This window comes from Carettochelys insculpta, chromosome 9 (assembly GCF_033958435.1).
Source record: "Carettochelys insculpta isolate YL-2023 chromosome 9, ASM3395843v1, whole genome shotgun sequence".
NCBI classification, from domain to species: domain Eukaryota; kingdom Metazoa; phylum Chordata; order Testudines; family Carettochelyidae; genus Carettochelys; species Carettochelys insculpta.
In genome coordinates this window covers 50,821,355-50,835,011 of record NC_134145.1, presented here as the reverse complement: position 1 = coordinate 50,835,011, position 13,657 = coordinate 50,821,355, and the positions used below count along the sequence as shown (strand labels likewise).

The 13,657-nt window shown below is 42.5% G+C and overlaps 1 protein-coding gene and 1 long non-coding RNA gene across 2 annotated transcripts in view; both read left to right on the top strand.

The window, feature by feature from the left end:
• The first annotated feature begins 1,115 nt into the window (after positions 1-1,115).
• On the top strand, positions 1,116-5,758 carry RGS2 (regulator of G protein signaling 2). Its single transcript, XM_075002952.1, has 5 exons — positions 1,116-1,316; positions 2,603-2,704; positions 2,811-2,872; positions 3,609-3,775; positions 4,702-5,758. The coding sequence occupies exons 1-5, from the start codon at positions 1,210-1,212 to the stop codon at positions 4,894-4,896; spliced, it is 633 nt and encodes a 210-aa protein (XP_074859053.1). The 5' UTR covers positions 1,116-1,209; the 3' UTR covers positions 4,897-5,758.
• A 6,865-nt stretch (positions 5,759-12,623) lies between these two features.
• Positions 12,624-13,657, top strand: part of LOC142017855 (uncharacterized) — a 33,173-nt gene continuing 32,139 nt past the window's right edge. The window contains exon 1 of the long non-coding RNA XR_012646606.1: positions 12,624-12,809. This is a non-coding gene — a long non-coding RNA (uncharacterized LOC142017855). The remainder of the gene's footprint in view (positions 12,810-13,657) is intronic.

Here is a 13,657-nt window from a genome sequence, read left to right as displayed (position 1 = left end):
GTACTTTTACTCCTGTAGTTTTCCAGAGGGACACGGGTGACTTGTACAGTAGTCCCCCGGCATGCACGTTTCAATTTGTGCGTAACTCGCATTAACGAGTTAACCCAGGGTTCCCAGCTTTCTGCCCCCTCCCCTGCCGCGTTATGCAGAATTCAAGTATGCGAGGATGTGCAGCAACACAACCCTTGCATAACTCGGGGCACTACTGTACTTACTTCCCCCCACCTGCCCCAAAGCAGCTGTACTTTTACTCAAGTAATTTTTGTGGTACTTTTTCCACCTCTTTAGCACTGTTACATTGTTAACATATTAACCCAACAATAGGCACTCGAGGTGTATTTTCCTTTTGAGGCCTGCAGGAGGCAAAGGTTGAATTTACAAACAGCAAAGCTAGATCCCCTTACACCATCACTCCCCTTTTTCGCTCTCTCTCCACATGGGCTAACAAGCCAACAATCAGAGGGGTAGCCGTGTCAGTCTGTAACTTCAAAAACAACAAGAAGTCCTGTGGCACTTTATGGACTAACAGATAATTTGGAGCGCAAGCTTTCATGGGCAAAGAGCCCCTTTGCCAGAAGCCAACAAAGTCATTGATCCTGCACTTTTGCCTTCAAACGTGCAAAACCAACCAGCAGTCCTATAGCACTGGAAAGAGAGAAAGACAATCATTTATTAGGCGATGAGCTTCCCTGGGGCAGACCTGATAGATCTGAAGAAGTGGGTCCGCCCCACCGAAGCTCATCACCTAATCAATTATTTAGTTTGTTTAAAGTGCTGCAGCACTGCTGGTTGGTTTTGCTAGAACACAGACAAAGGGCTAATGACTATTCAAACGTGCAGGGCACTCACGCTCTGTACAGACACAGGGGAGACAAGAAAAGCAAACCAAAAGTTCCCTCCCACCCCCACCTCCTAGCTGGAAACTGCAGGCGGCTGCAGCAGCCAGCTGGTTTTTTGCAAGCGGGGCCTGGCCAAAGCAGAGAGAACAGTGCGTCAGCAACGTACTCAGAGCCAGAGCCTTTTAAGGAGGCGCTAAGGAAGTGCGCTTTGCCTTGTGCTTCCCACAAAGCAAACCAGCGTGCTCGGGAGGCGCGGCCGACTGCCCCCGATTCCTTCTATAAAGGGAGGCCGTCGGGTTCCAGTGGGGAGCGAAGGCTGCTGCAGTGACTGGCAGGTCAGCGCGAGGCCCCGCGATCACACAGCAGCAGCATGCAAAGTGCAATCTTCCTGGCTGTTCAGCACCACTGCGGAGCAATGGAGAGACGGCCCAGCAGCTGTCCCAACGAAGAGACGAAAGGCAAGATGAAGAGGACGATGTGAGTGGAGCTATTTACAGCAGGTTTAATGCATGGAAAGAGCCATTCCTGGCTTCCAGAAGAGGGATTCAAACGAGGGAGCTTGCGGGGAGTGTGGGTGGGGGGAAGATACAGGTTGTACTATTTTTTAACCTGTTTGACAGAAAGGAAGTGTGGTTTTTAAAACATATCTATCACTTTGGGTGCAGGATTAGAGCAGAGCAAGAAGGGGTTAAATGTATGTCTTTGATAGCATCAGGATTTTTTAACAGTGGAGTAAATCCCCACAGCTAAAACCTGCCTGTGCAAAAAGTCCTGTATTTGCTGAACTGGTCATTTGAGAAGAAATAGAACTGTCTGTGCAGTGTAGGGCTTGTGCAGAAGTGCTTTATTTCTGTTCCTGTTTGAGTGGTAAAAATGTAAGCCTGCTTCTCTCCATTTGTTGTTCAAGCATGCGATTAGACTGGTGTCTTCAAATGTCTCTGCCATTTCAGTTTGAATATTGGACAGGGTTTGCTCCTTGCCAAAGCGAAAACAAAATATTGATTATTTTCCTTTATTTGGTTTGCATTGCCAGGGTAAGACAGGGTATTTGAAACGCAAGAGGCAGATTTCATCATCAATTCCCGGTTTCACACAGAGGCTAATGGAGAGGATTTTGTGCAGAAGCTTCTGTGACATTTAATCTTATCTAGTCTTGAGATTTCACCATGTGGCTCTTCACTGGGGGGGTCTCCATACTAGTTTGCTTATTGGGAGTCAGTTTTTGGGCAATTCCAAAAATCAGGCAGGAAAAGATTAAAGTCTCCAAACATATGGGGATGCACTACTCAGGAGGGGCCTCTAAATATCCGAGCCTCCCATAGTTTTCGGTCAGATAAAACTTTAATTGAGGACAGACAGCTTCCGTTGAGGACACACAGCAGGATTGGACCCTAGGTCTGTGTAGCCTGTTCCTTAGTTACAGCGGCACACCTCTGCTTGTGAAACTGTTGCAGACATCTTACTTAAAATTAGTCACTTTCCAGTTACTGTGGGATCACAAGTGCCCCAGCCTGTGCACTGAGAACTGCTGTAGCCTGAAGTGGAAGAATTGAGTCCTAGGTTTTTGAGATAGAGCTTTAAAGATTTGGGGTTTGATCCCATAATTAAGGAGGCACAATTACCATCAACTTGAAGGAGAATTTTGCATTCTTTCTGGACTGCAGGTTCATTCCCATCTCTAGTCAAAATAAGCAAAGCTGGAAGGATAGTTTCACTTAACTGTCATTTTAACGTATTTCTTCCTTTTCCTCCCTCTCTTTTAGGATTAAAGATTGGAAAACAAGGTTGAGTTATTTCTTGCAAAACTCTTCCACCTCTGCAAAAACAAAGTCCAACAAAAAAGGAAAGCAACAGGCTTACATCAGGTAAATATTCAGCTTTCACTCAGATGGGTCTCAGGTATTTTAACATGCAAGGGAATAGAAGTATGCACTGTGCAATCTAACTAATATACTCCATCCTTGTATATAGACCATCCCCTGAAGAAGCCCAGCTGTGGTCAGAAGGTTTCGACGAACTTCTAGCTAATAAATGTAAGTCAATCTGAAAGGAGTAGCAAATGTAAAAGATAAATGTATTATGCTATTTGTAGGTATTTGTAGCAAGAAAGGCTACCTTCTTCCAGTGCTTCTAAAATGTACACATTTAGCCAGTGCAATCTTGATCCTGCAGTGGAGTGAGACAGAGCTGACTCCTCTGTTTTACAAGCATTCTGCAAAGAAATCCACTTACCTGCTGAACCAAATATTTTATTGTTAAATAGATATATCTCAGCATTCACGGATAATGAACTTTGAGTCACTCTTTCCATTGCAGATGTCTTTCAGAGATTTATAGCTCTGTTGTAAATATTTACTCTAGTCTAAAGGTTAAAATACTAGAACTCAGATCTGGAGAGAAAATGCATGTATGAGAGGATTTGGGTTTTTTTGTCCTAAACATAGCAGGATGTTGAAAAGGCAGTGTGCTGATTTTATATGGTTTTCATTTTTCGCATTTTTCCTTCAATTGTAGCTTCAGTTTGTTTTTAAAAAAGGAAATTTGGCAAACTGTTAGAGCCTAGTATATTCTTTGTGTACATGCATAGTCAATTTAAAGTGTCCTGACACTCTCTTTCTTTCTTTTTTTTTTTTTTTAAAAAAAAAAAACCAAAAAACAAAAACAGGACCCCTAAGATAAATTTTTTGGTAGGGAAAGATATGAAGGACTAAATACAAGACTCCTGGTATACTTTCAGTTAAAACATTTCTCCCTTTTCTTGCTCTCCAGGTGGTGTTGCAGCTTTTCGAGCTTTTCTGAAATCAGAGTTCTGTGAGGAGAACATTGATTTCTGGTTGGCCTGTGAGGACTTCAAGAAAATCAAGTCACCTCAGAAGCTGACATCCAAGGCTAAAAAGATATACAATGACTTCATTGAAAAAGAAGCTCCCAAAGAGGTAAAAAGCTGTCTAGCACATCTTAGTTAGTTCTGAGCCCTCAGATTTAAGCACCACTTTGAGGAAATCCCATCCTCTGTGTACATTGTGTGCTCAGGTTTTGACCTTTTCTTGCCCAAACTGCATTTAAGCCCCTGAGTGCTGATTATTAACATTCAGATATTACCTTGGTTCCATAATTTATTCATCCCGCTTTCCATGTTGGGAAATTGGGCCATTAGGGTTTTCAAAGAGAGTGTGAGTCAGATCCTCAGCCCAGGTACGTCATCAAAAGTCATTGAAGTTTACAAAGTATCTAAAGAGACTCAGCAGTGAAATAAGATTGTCAACAATTGAGTCTTTTCTGTTGCCCTCCAGTGCAATACTATTAGTCTCAGAGGGGTAGCAGTGTTAGTTTTGTAGCTTCACAGAAAAAGAAACAGTCCTTTTAGCACCTTAAAGACTAACAAATTTATTTATCAACTAACAGATATTGTGGAGCATAAGCTTTCGTGGGCATCTGATGAAGCGGGTCTTTCCCCATGAAAGCTTGTGCTCTGAAATATCTGTTAGTCTATAAGGTGCCACAGGACTTCTTGTTGTTCTGGAAGATACAGACTAACACGACTACCTCTCTGAAATGTATTTATGAGACAGAGCTTCAGTCTGACGCAGTGGGTCTTGGCTGTGAAAGGTAATTAGCACCTAAACGAATAAAGAAAATATTAGGTAGAGAACTACTTGTTTATTATAAGAAATGTTCCTCATTACAAAACTAGAGAGCTGATCTTGCAACTTTATGAAGGCAGCTTTTGATAACTTCACTGGGCACTTTATCTCAAGGCTGCTCTGCCAGGCTCTTCATGTTATGAAATCCCTTCTCTTGCTTGTCCATGGTATTTGCTCAGCTTGAACACTCAGTAATACATTCCCACATTCTATTTCAGATAAACATAGACTTTCACACCAAGAACACAATTGCCCAGAATATCAAAGAACCTACACACACGTGCTTCAATGCTGCACAGAAGAGGGTCTACAGCTTGATGGAGAATAATGCATATCCGCGATTTTTGGAGTCAGAATTCTATCAGGAACTGTGTAAAAAGTCCCAGATTACTGGTGAGGCTCGAGGAACATGAACTCTGAAAGGCAGTGAAGTGGAGAACTGTATTTCACCTGCTAAGGAAGAAAGCCAGGTATCCTGGCAGTTCCATAACCTGAAAGACTGAAATCCTGAATGTACAGAAGGTTTGCCCAGATGCAGTGGGGAAAAACTGGACAGAAATATTCCTTATGATGGCTTAGAGTTGTGGTACACAACAGTGATCTTGTTAGAAGTCGACAAGCTGGAGCCAGGAAAGCTGCTGGCTAGCATCCAGGGGTGATGCATCACTGAACGATGCAGAGAAGATATTTCCATGCATTATCAAAGCGCTGTGTATTGTCAGACGCCTTATGTCACGCTGGAAGCATGGTTATACTTGGTCAGATCAGATCTGCCTCTTTTACGAGTAAATGAGCTTAGAGGCAGTGCAGTGTAATCAAATATTCCTGGGAGGGTGGACCAGCTTTAAATAACTAATTGCATTTTTTCCCCCTAAAATAACAACTGGTGGTGTGTTATCTACACTCCCTCATTTCTGAATACTGGTTCAGCTGTGTAAAGATTTCCCAGCTGCAAATAGATGCGTCAGTCTTCCATGTGACACTAGACACTGTTGCTGTATAATGCAAAGAAATAGAGGGACACATTATGTCTCTTTTGGAGCAGAAGATGCTGAGTAAATATATAGGGTCAGATTCTGTCCATGAGCTTGCATCACATGAGAGTCAGGGCAGAAATTGGCCCATAGCAAACAGGAGCTGTATAATAATATGTTATATAGACGAAGGCAGTGTTGAACATGCCCATTTATACCATGAACGTCACAAATTCTGTCTTGAAGACAGCAAAACTTCAGTGAAGTTCTTTTTTTAATAATAAATTATTTTGATATAAGAGTTCTGTCTGTCAATATTCATTATTTCTGCTTCCTAAGGTCTTATGTCTACTCCAAGTACACAGAAATATTTAGCTACATAACACTGCCCAGGAGTGGATAGACTGGGGATAGCATTTTGGGAATGCGTGGTATGCTACAATCATCCTTCCATTACACGTAGGATCTTAGTTCCTTGCTCTGGATAAGACTGGCAGGGTCCTCGAAACAAAAGACAGGCATGCACCCTTACTGAGGGCAAAGAAAAGCCTTCCAAAGTTCAAAAGACCAAATCAAGCTTAAAAATTAGTGGAGAAGTAAAACACACAAAAGGGAAAGGGATCCATCTCCCACCAGCCCAACTGGAACAATGAGTAGGCAACATCTATTGCTGGGCATGGCCGCAGAAATCTCGCAGGGAGATTTGCCTGTTAGTGTAGTGTTACCATATTTAACTTAACAAAAAAGGCACTCCTAGGAGGCAGTGGATCAGTATTTATCAAATTACATTGTATTAACGTACTACATTAATACAATGAGTTGGTAAATACTGATGCAGATACACTCCCTCTCAGGGGTGCCCTTTTTTTTAAAGTGATAACCCTGAGTTAGAAAAGAACAACCCATCTGTGTTTCCATTTTTTTAAAACGGATCATCCCTTTACTTACTGGGGCTGAAAGAGACAGGCAGCAGAAGCATTTTTCTATTAGGTCTGATGAGTATGTACTTGGAAAAATTAGTACCCTCATTTATAGCAACAGCACTGCTCTGAGTCTGCTACTTCTATCGGGCCTAGGAGATCCCCCCCCCACCCCCTGCCTCCATACACACACACCCTCAGATCATGGAACACTTGCTCAGTGATAACATGCCCACTCTGGCTAGCCCAGTGTTTGCATTGTTGCTAGCAGCAGTACAGCTGTACGTTTGTCAGGGGAGTGCTAATTTTTGCTAGTATTGACGAAGGCCTATGGTGCAATATTTATCTCCTATAGAACAGAACATCTCTCCAAAGTGAGTGGAGCTGGAACGGGGTGAGAGCAAATAATTTTCAACTCCTATTTTCCGACAGTTAAATAACAGGAACTTGACAGGCCTAAAACGTACTGGATGGCTTGCTTACAAGAGGTACGCTGTTAAAGTTTGCTTATTTCCAACCTTCTTTCCTCAGCCTGCTGCAGATATTCTACAACGCCTGGGTTTAAAGGAAGTTAAAGCCAATTTTGCAAAAATATCCCTTCTGAGAACTTTTTGTGCCATTCAAGGTCCTTTTTAGTTTTCTTGTTAGTTCCAGTTCCTGTGTGTTCATAGGACACAGCTGAACTGTTCTATAATCCCAAACATTACTGTGTGATGCTTCAACAAACTGTTTGCATAGCGACACACTCTTTGCCTACCCCCCAAAGGGGAAGTTTTGAATAGGTGATATTATGCCACATTTAGATCTGGGACTCACGTGGTTCAATTTTCTCTCACCACCGTAAACCAGGAGTAAGTCCACTGGCCAAAGGACTTAAAACTGCAACACTAGGGGTGTGTCTACACTTGCATTCCTCTTTTGAAAGAGGCATGCAAATTAGGCAAATCAAAAATGCAAATTATGTATAAATTTGCACATTCTGTGCCTCATTTGCATACTCTAATTTCAAAAGAGCTGCTTTCAAAAGAAGAAAGCCAGTGTAGAGGCTGCTCTTTTGAAAGTAAACCCCATTTTTGAAATAATCCTTCTTCCCATTAAATAAAGGGAAGAACGATTCTTTCGAAGATGAGTTTACTTTCAAAAGAGCAGCGTCTACACTGGCTTTCTTCTTTCAAAAGAAGCTCTTTCAAACTTAGAATATGCAAATGGGGTGCAGAACATGCAAATTTATACCTCATTTTCATTTTCAATTTACCTCATTTGCATACCTCTTTCAAAAGAGGAATGCAAGTGTAGACACTCCCGAGCAGAAAAGGTAGAGGCCCCCAGGCTTCCTATTAGGCAGAAAGCTTGTTCGTAAATATGGAAAAACAGACTTGCACAGTGGCAACTGCTTTTCACTACAGCAAAATGTGGAGAAAAGGTTAAGAGAAAAAAAAATCGCATAAATATGTGTTATAGTTCGAGAGTTACATCCACAGCTGGTGTGTTTCCATTCAGTTTTAACAGCGCACCTGTGATTTACACCCGCTGAGGATCTGACAATCAGTTTTGCTTCCAGTACAGAAATGTTTGCACTAACAGAAACCACTTTGAGAAGCTCATTCAGGAGAGATGCATGAGGGTCAGTTAAACCACTATCCTCCTCCCACATGCTCTGAGTAGCCAGTTCCTTCAACTCCATGGAATAGGCTTAGTAGGTAGCCAATGAAAGAATAATGTCATGCTTCTGAAGAGGATCTTTCTGCACTAGACAAGCGCCATAGCTAAGCATTACTAATGCTGTTCTTACAATAATTGAGTGCGCCTACATTGCAAACCCTTTTTGGTCAAATAGTTCGGCCTCTCCCCAACACACGTGCCCTCCCTCCAGCTGCTGCTGTACCAGTCCGTTGTGAGAACAGGAGGGCCTTGACAGAATGTGCCCTCAAGGCAGCTGTCTGCAGTTTACAGATAGCTCACCGACTAGACCAGCACGAGGAGACAGATAACCAGGTCCCAAACTTTGAATTCTACTTAGAAACCCACCATCACATGCAAAATCATGGGGTGCAGCTCAGTGGACACAATGCAGGGCTCTGTAAGCAGATTTACTTGCTACATTCCTGGTGCTACAGAACTGGCTAGCTGCTAAGGGCTGAAAATGGCAGGAGAAGGAATTCCATTGGGGAATGAGGCCTTCTAGAGTAAAACAAAACAGCAGAAATGCAGCTCTTAAAAGATGAACAAAATGATTTGTTGGGTGATGAGCTTTCGTGGGACAGACCCACTTCATCATTTCTGCTGTTTTCTTTTGTTGGAGTACAGATTAACACGGCTACCTCTCTGTTGCCTTCTAGAGTAGACTGCCAGAATTGGTAGAGTGGGTCTTAAAGTTGGAGCCCTTCTGGCCTATAGCCATCTTTCCCTTATTGCTTTGTTTAGGTGCCTGCTCACTGGTCTGTAACACTCGTTTGGGGCTAGAAACATAATTAAAGACTGCTAAAATAGTGTGCTGGTGACCCAGGGCTTAACAATCTTAAGTGGAGCAGACTGTTACTATCCTTACAGCAGGGACTGGTGTGAGCTGTGTGATGAAATCCCCCAAGTCAACAATACATGGTTGTTTTTATTTTTAAAGGGTATCTCCAGCTGCTGGGGACAAGAGATTTAGCAGGAATATCAGTTTTCATTGTATGGCTATGGAGAGCATGAAAATGGGACTCAGTGTAGACCTGAAAAGGTCACAAACCAGAAGGTAAATAGAAAGCCCCCAAATTTGTTATGAAAGACTGTCCTCAATTTTAAGCCAACCTCAAAAAAAAAAAAAGCTTTGGGGTTGGCACCACCGTTACAGAGAGCTTGGCCTGGCACTGGATCACTCATCAACCTGCCTCAGTAAACAGGTTGTGGGTGCATGAGTCTGCTTGTTGGATCAGGTGTCAGGAGGCAAAGGAGAGATGCCAGAGCCTAGGGTCATGGCCAAGTCCAGAGCTAAGAGTCAGAGGCAAGAGAGCAGATGCCAGAACCAAGTGTCAGAGAGGAATTAGAACCAAGGGTGAGAATCAGGTTACTTGGAACAAGATGAGTCAGAGACAGGACTAGGAATGAGAATACACAGGTGCAATCACACCATTTAGGAAATAATAACAGAAAGGGAGCCATACTAGTCTATATACTATCAAAACAAAAAAGCAGTCCAGTAGCACTTTAAAGACTAACAAAATAATTTATTAGGTGATGAGCCTTTGTGGGACAGACCCACTTCCTCAGACCATAACCATACCAGAACAGACTCAATAGTTAAGGCACAGAGAACCAAAAATAGTAATCAAGGTTGACAAATCAGAAAAATATTATCAAGGCGGGCAAATCAGAGAGCAGAGGGGCAGAAGGGGGAAAGGGGGAGTCAAGAATTAGATAGAGCCAAGTATGCATAAGAGCCTCTATAATGACCTAGAAAATTCCCATCCCGGTTCAAACCACGTGTTAATGTGTCAAATTTGATTATGAAAAAGAGTTCAGCAGTCTCTCTTTCCAAACTTCTGTGAAAATTCCTCTTCAGTAAAATTCAAACTTTCAGGTCATTAGCAGAATGGCCTACTCCATTAAAGTGTTGACTGACAGGTTTGTGAATCAGGAGTGTTTTTATGTCTGTTTTATGCCCATTAATTCTTTGTCTAAGAGAGTTTGAAGTCTGTCCAATATACAAAGCATCTGGGCTTTGTTGGCACATGATGGCATGTATGATGTAAGTTGAGGAACATGAGAATGTGTCTGTGATTCTGTAAATAACCTGGTTAGGTCCAGTGATGGTATCTCCAGAATAGATATGTGGACAAAGTTGGCAATGGGCCTTGTTGCAAGGAAAAGCTCCAGGACTGGTGTTCCTGTGGTATAGCCTGTGGTTGTTGGTGAGAATCCTCATCAGGTTGGGAGGTTGTCTGTAGGAGAGAACAGGCCTGTCACCTTGGGCCTTCTGGAGTGTGACATCCTAGTTAAGGATAAGTTGTAGGTCTTTAATAATGCGTTGCAGTGGTTTGACTTGGGGGCTGTAGGTAATGACCAGTGGTGTTCTGTTCTTGGCTTTTTTGGGCCTATCTTGGAGTAGCTGGTCTCTGGGTATTCGTCTGGCCCTGTCAATTTGCTTTTTTTATTTCTCCTGGTGGGTAATTCAGGTTTATGAATATTTGGTAATGATCTTGTAGCTTTTGGTTCCTTAAGTAGTTGTAATTTCTTTTGGAATTCCAAAGTGGGATCAGCGGAGAGAGGTCTATAAAATACCTTACACAGTCACTGGCCTACTGCCACTCCTGGGCTTAGGAGCTGCTGCCCCTTCCAGCCAAAGAAAGTGTATCCAATCAGGCAGTCATCTACAGGCTAGCTGTATGCCTGAGGTTCTCCCAAGACAGCGTGGTTCAGAGTTCTTCTTCCCATTGACAAGAGGGTGTTTATTGCTCTATAGCAATTACAATTTGTGGAACAATACATCTTGGTGATAGTCTTGAGATGAATCTCATATCCTGCAGAGGGATATGGTCAAAGTTCTAAATATCCCTGTGATAACTAAAAGGGTTCAGTTCCAGAGAATGTTTCTAACCTGGGCAGGTATCTTTTAATGATAGTTGTGATTTTGAAAGCTGTGCAGGGATTTCACCACAAGTCTTCAATTAATTTATGTGAGCCAATCCTGTGCATGACTTTGGAAACCAAAACTAGCACACACGTCTATTCTGTATCAGCCAGAAAAGTGAAATGAAAAGGTTGGGGACTCCATTGTGACCTCTAAAACAATTGCTGGAAATTTAAATTAGCCAAAGAAGAGTCATGAATTAAACATTTTCAGAACTTTAGCTGCTGTGAGAGAAGAAAAATAGTCCTTCCTCCACACCCTAGATATTTTTGGAGTCTCTAGTCTCAGAGAGAGAGCTAGCTTAGTCACTGCTCCTTGTCTTGTGAAACCTTACCCAGATTACAACAGGGACAGATTTAAGTATGGGCTTGGATAACAGAAGTAGTTTAAATTAGAGTAGTGGATACTTGGTTTGTTGCACTCAGCTAGCCACCCAGCATGCAATGAACTCCATGTAAAAAACCAGGGAAAGGCTGTCGAGGAGCAATTCCTCCTGTGCTTGTTTTAAGTCCTGCTCAGAACTTTGGAGGGGCCATTACACACTTAAACACAATACTTATTCATAACTAAAGAAAGCAGCCACAACGCTTGGCAATCAGACTTGCAGACTGAGTGGTTTTGCCATATTTATACTTTGTTGCTGAAAAATGTAGTGAGTATATTAACATAGCACGTTGTTTCACTCATGCCACTTGATCTTATGGGGCAATGATGGCTTTATGAAAGAGCTTTTAGATGTGGGTGAATCTGCAGACATCCTCCATTGGGACATTTGAGGAAAATACTTATCACTTGGGTATAATGAAAAATATCACACTTTGGAAATATTTTAATGAGCCTCAAAGGTAAGCCATCTCTTCCAAGAACGATTTAACACTACCACAGAAGGAGAAAATTCCACCAGAGAAACCCACCCCATTTTATCTTCATTTTGGTGGCAGAACTTGAGCAAAAGATTTCTCTGTGTTCCTTCCAGAATGTTACTTCTCGCTCCTCCTGGGTCCATGTGAACTGCACGCACTCACAAACAAATTTGTAGGGCCCGAATTCTAGAAGTTAGTGTAATCGAAATGATCCTCAATTCTTGATCTTGGAGCAACTGAATTTTTATGAGCCTCTGTAGCAAAATTTGTGGTCAAATATCTTTAGAAATGTCATAAAATGTGAGGCACATGCAGATTTCTAGCTTCACTCTTTCACACCACCCCTAAGCTCCCTCAGTGGACAGTGTTGGTTGACCAGAATTCAAACCTGGGGGAAGATGGGACTGCTGTCTCTCTAGTTATGACTTTAGAATGAAGCTCCTTTGCACTGTTACAGAATGTGTCCTGAAAATAATAAATAAGATCAGAATTTCCATAAGCTATAAAGAATACATGGGCAACAATTATAGGATGATTCCTTAAAAAGTCTGTTGGAGATAAATACTTATTTCTGTCAGTTAGCTTATCTTTCCAAGCCAGCCTTCTGGCTTTGTGTTTTAACTGAATAGCTTGCTGCATTTCTGCACTACAGATTTAGAACAGACCAAAGTTATGTGAATTCTTGGATCTGATCCTAACTTCAGGCTTTCAGAGGACTCACAGTTAATCTAATATTTACAGGGCTTGGAAAATCAACTGACCTATGTGGAAAATGCACTTATGAGTGGAGCTGGATGTTTACTTAGCTGGTGTGTGTCTTAGATCTCCACAGACGTCAAAGGCAAATCACAATAATGAAAAAAAAAAAAAAACGTTCAAGAAAGGGGGCTAAGGAGTCGCTGAATGCTTTCTTTAAGCCATCTCTTGTAGGCAAGCAAGGATTAACCCTTTCCTAAGGTAAGGAAGATCGTGACTTGACCTTCTTCACCTAAAGGTAGGAATTAACATGCTTATGCTCTTGCACTGTGCAAACTGACAAAACTACACACACAGATTCCACAGGGCCCATGAGCAAGGCGGGAGGGAGCCAGCAGGGCCACGGCTGGAAGTGGCAGGGCTTAGAATAGTCAGCCCTAGGCTCCCCACCACACGCACTCAGCAGTGACAGTGCTGCCACCGCGTTTTAAAAGGGCCCAGAGCTCCAGCCACCACTGCAGCTACTTTGGCAACAGCAGCAGCGATCATAGCTCTGGGTCCTTTTGAAATGCTGGGCCCTGGGGCAACTGTCCTCTTTGTGTTGTTCCCACGCACACAATCCCGTCAGCGGTCTTTCAGATCATGTCAGACACAGCACCCAGGGGCCTGATCCATTGGAGAGACCCCCTTCAACCTCAGACTGCTTTGGATCAGGCCGCAAGCATGCAGGAAGTACCTTCACATCCTTGTGTAACTCATGACTGCATAATCAAAAGTTTTATGACCAAGTGTTTGCATATCTTTTTATTTACTAAGGGCCTGGACCAGAGCTAGTGAAGTCAACAACTCCCATTCATTTCAAGAGGCTTAGATGTTGCTGTTCTTGTGTTTTGATCCTGGGCTTCAATCTAGGTGGTTTATTGACTCAGGAATCTTTTTTTTTTCCTTCAGTTGCATTTGAGTCCATCTCCCATCAGCTGTAATTTTGCTTTTACTTGTCACAATTTTAGGAGGGGACCTTACCATCTGCACCTGTGGAAGCCACACACCTATGTGGGGTTAACTGTCCCATGTAGGGGTACTTAGACCACTTCACAGAAAGAGAATAA

Excerpts from the sequence above, each read along its gene's own strand:
- RGS2 (XM_075002952.1), top strand. The coding sequence starts at position 1,210 with ATGCAAAGTGCAATCTTCCTGGCTGTTCAGCACCACTGCGGAGCAATG. Across the intron at positions 1,317-2,602 it reads GGCAAGATGAAGAGGACGAT|GATTAAAGATTGGAAAACAA; the intron begins GTGAGTGGAGCT and ends CCTCTCTTTTAG. Across the intron at positions 3,776-4,701 it reads AAAAAGAAGCTCCCAAAGAG|ATAAACATAGACTTTCACAC; the intron begins GTAAAAAGCTGT and ends ATTCTATTTCAG.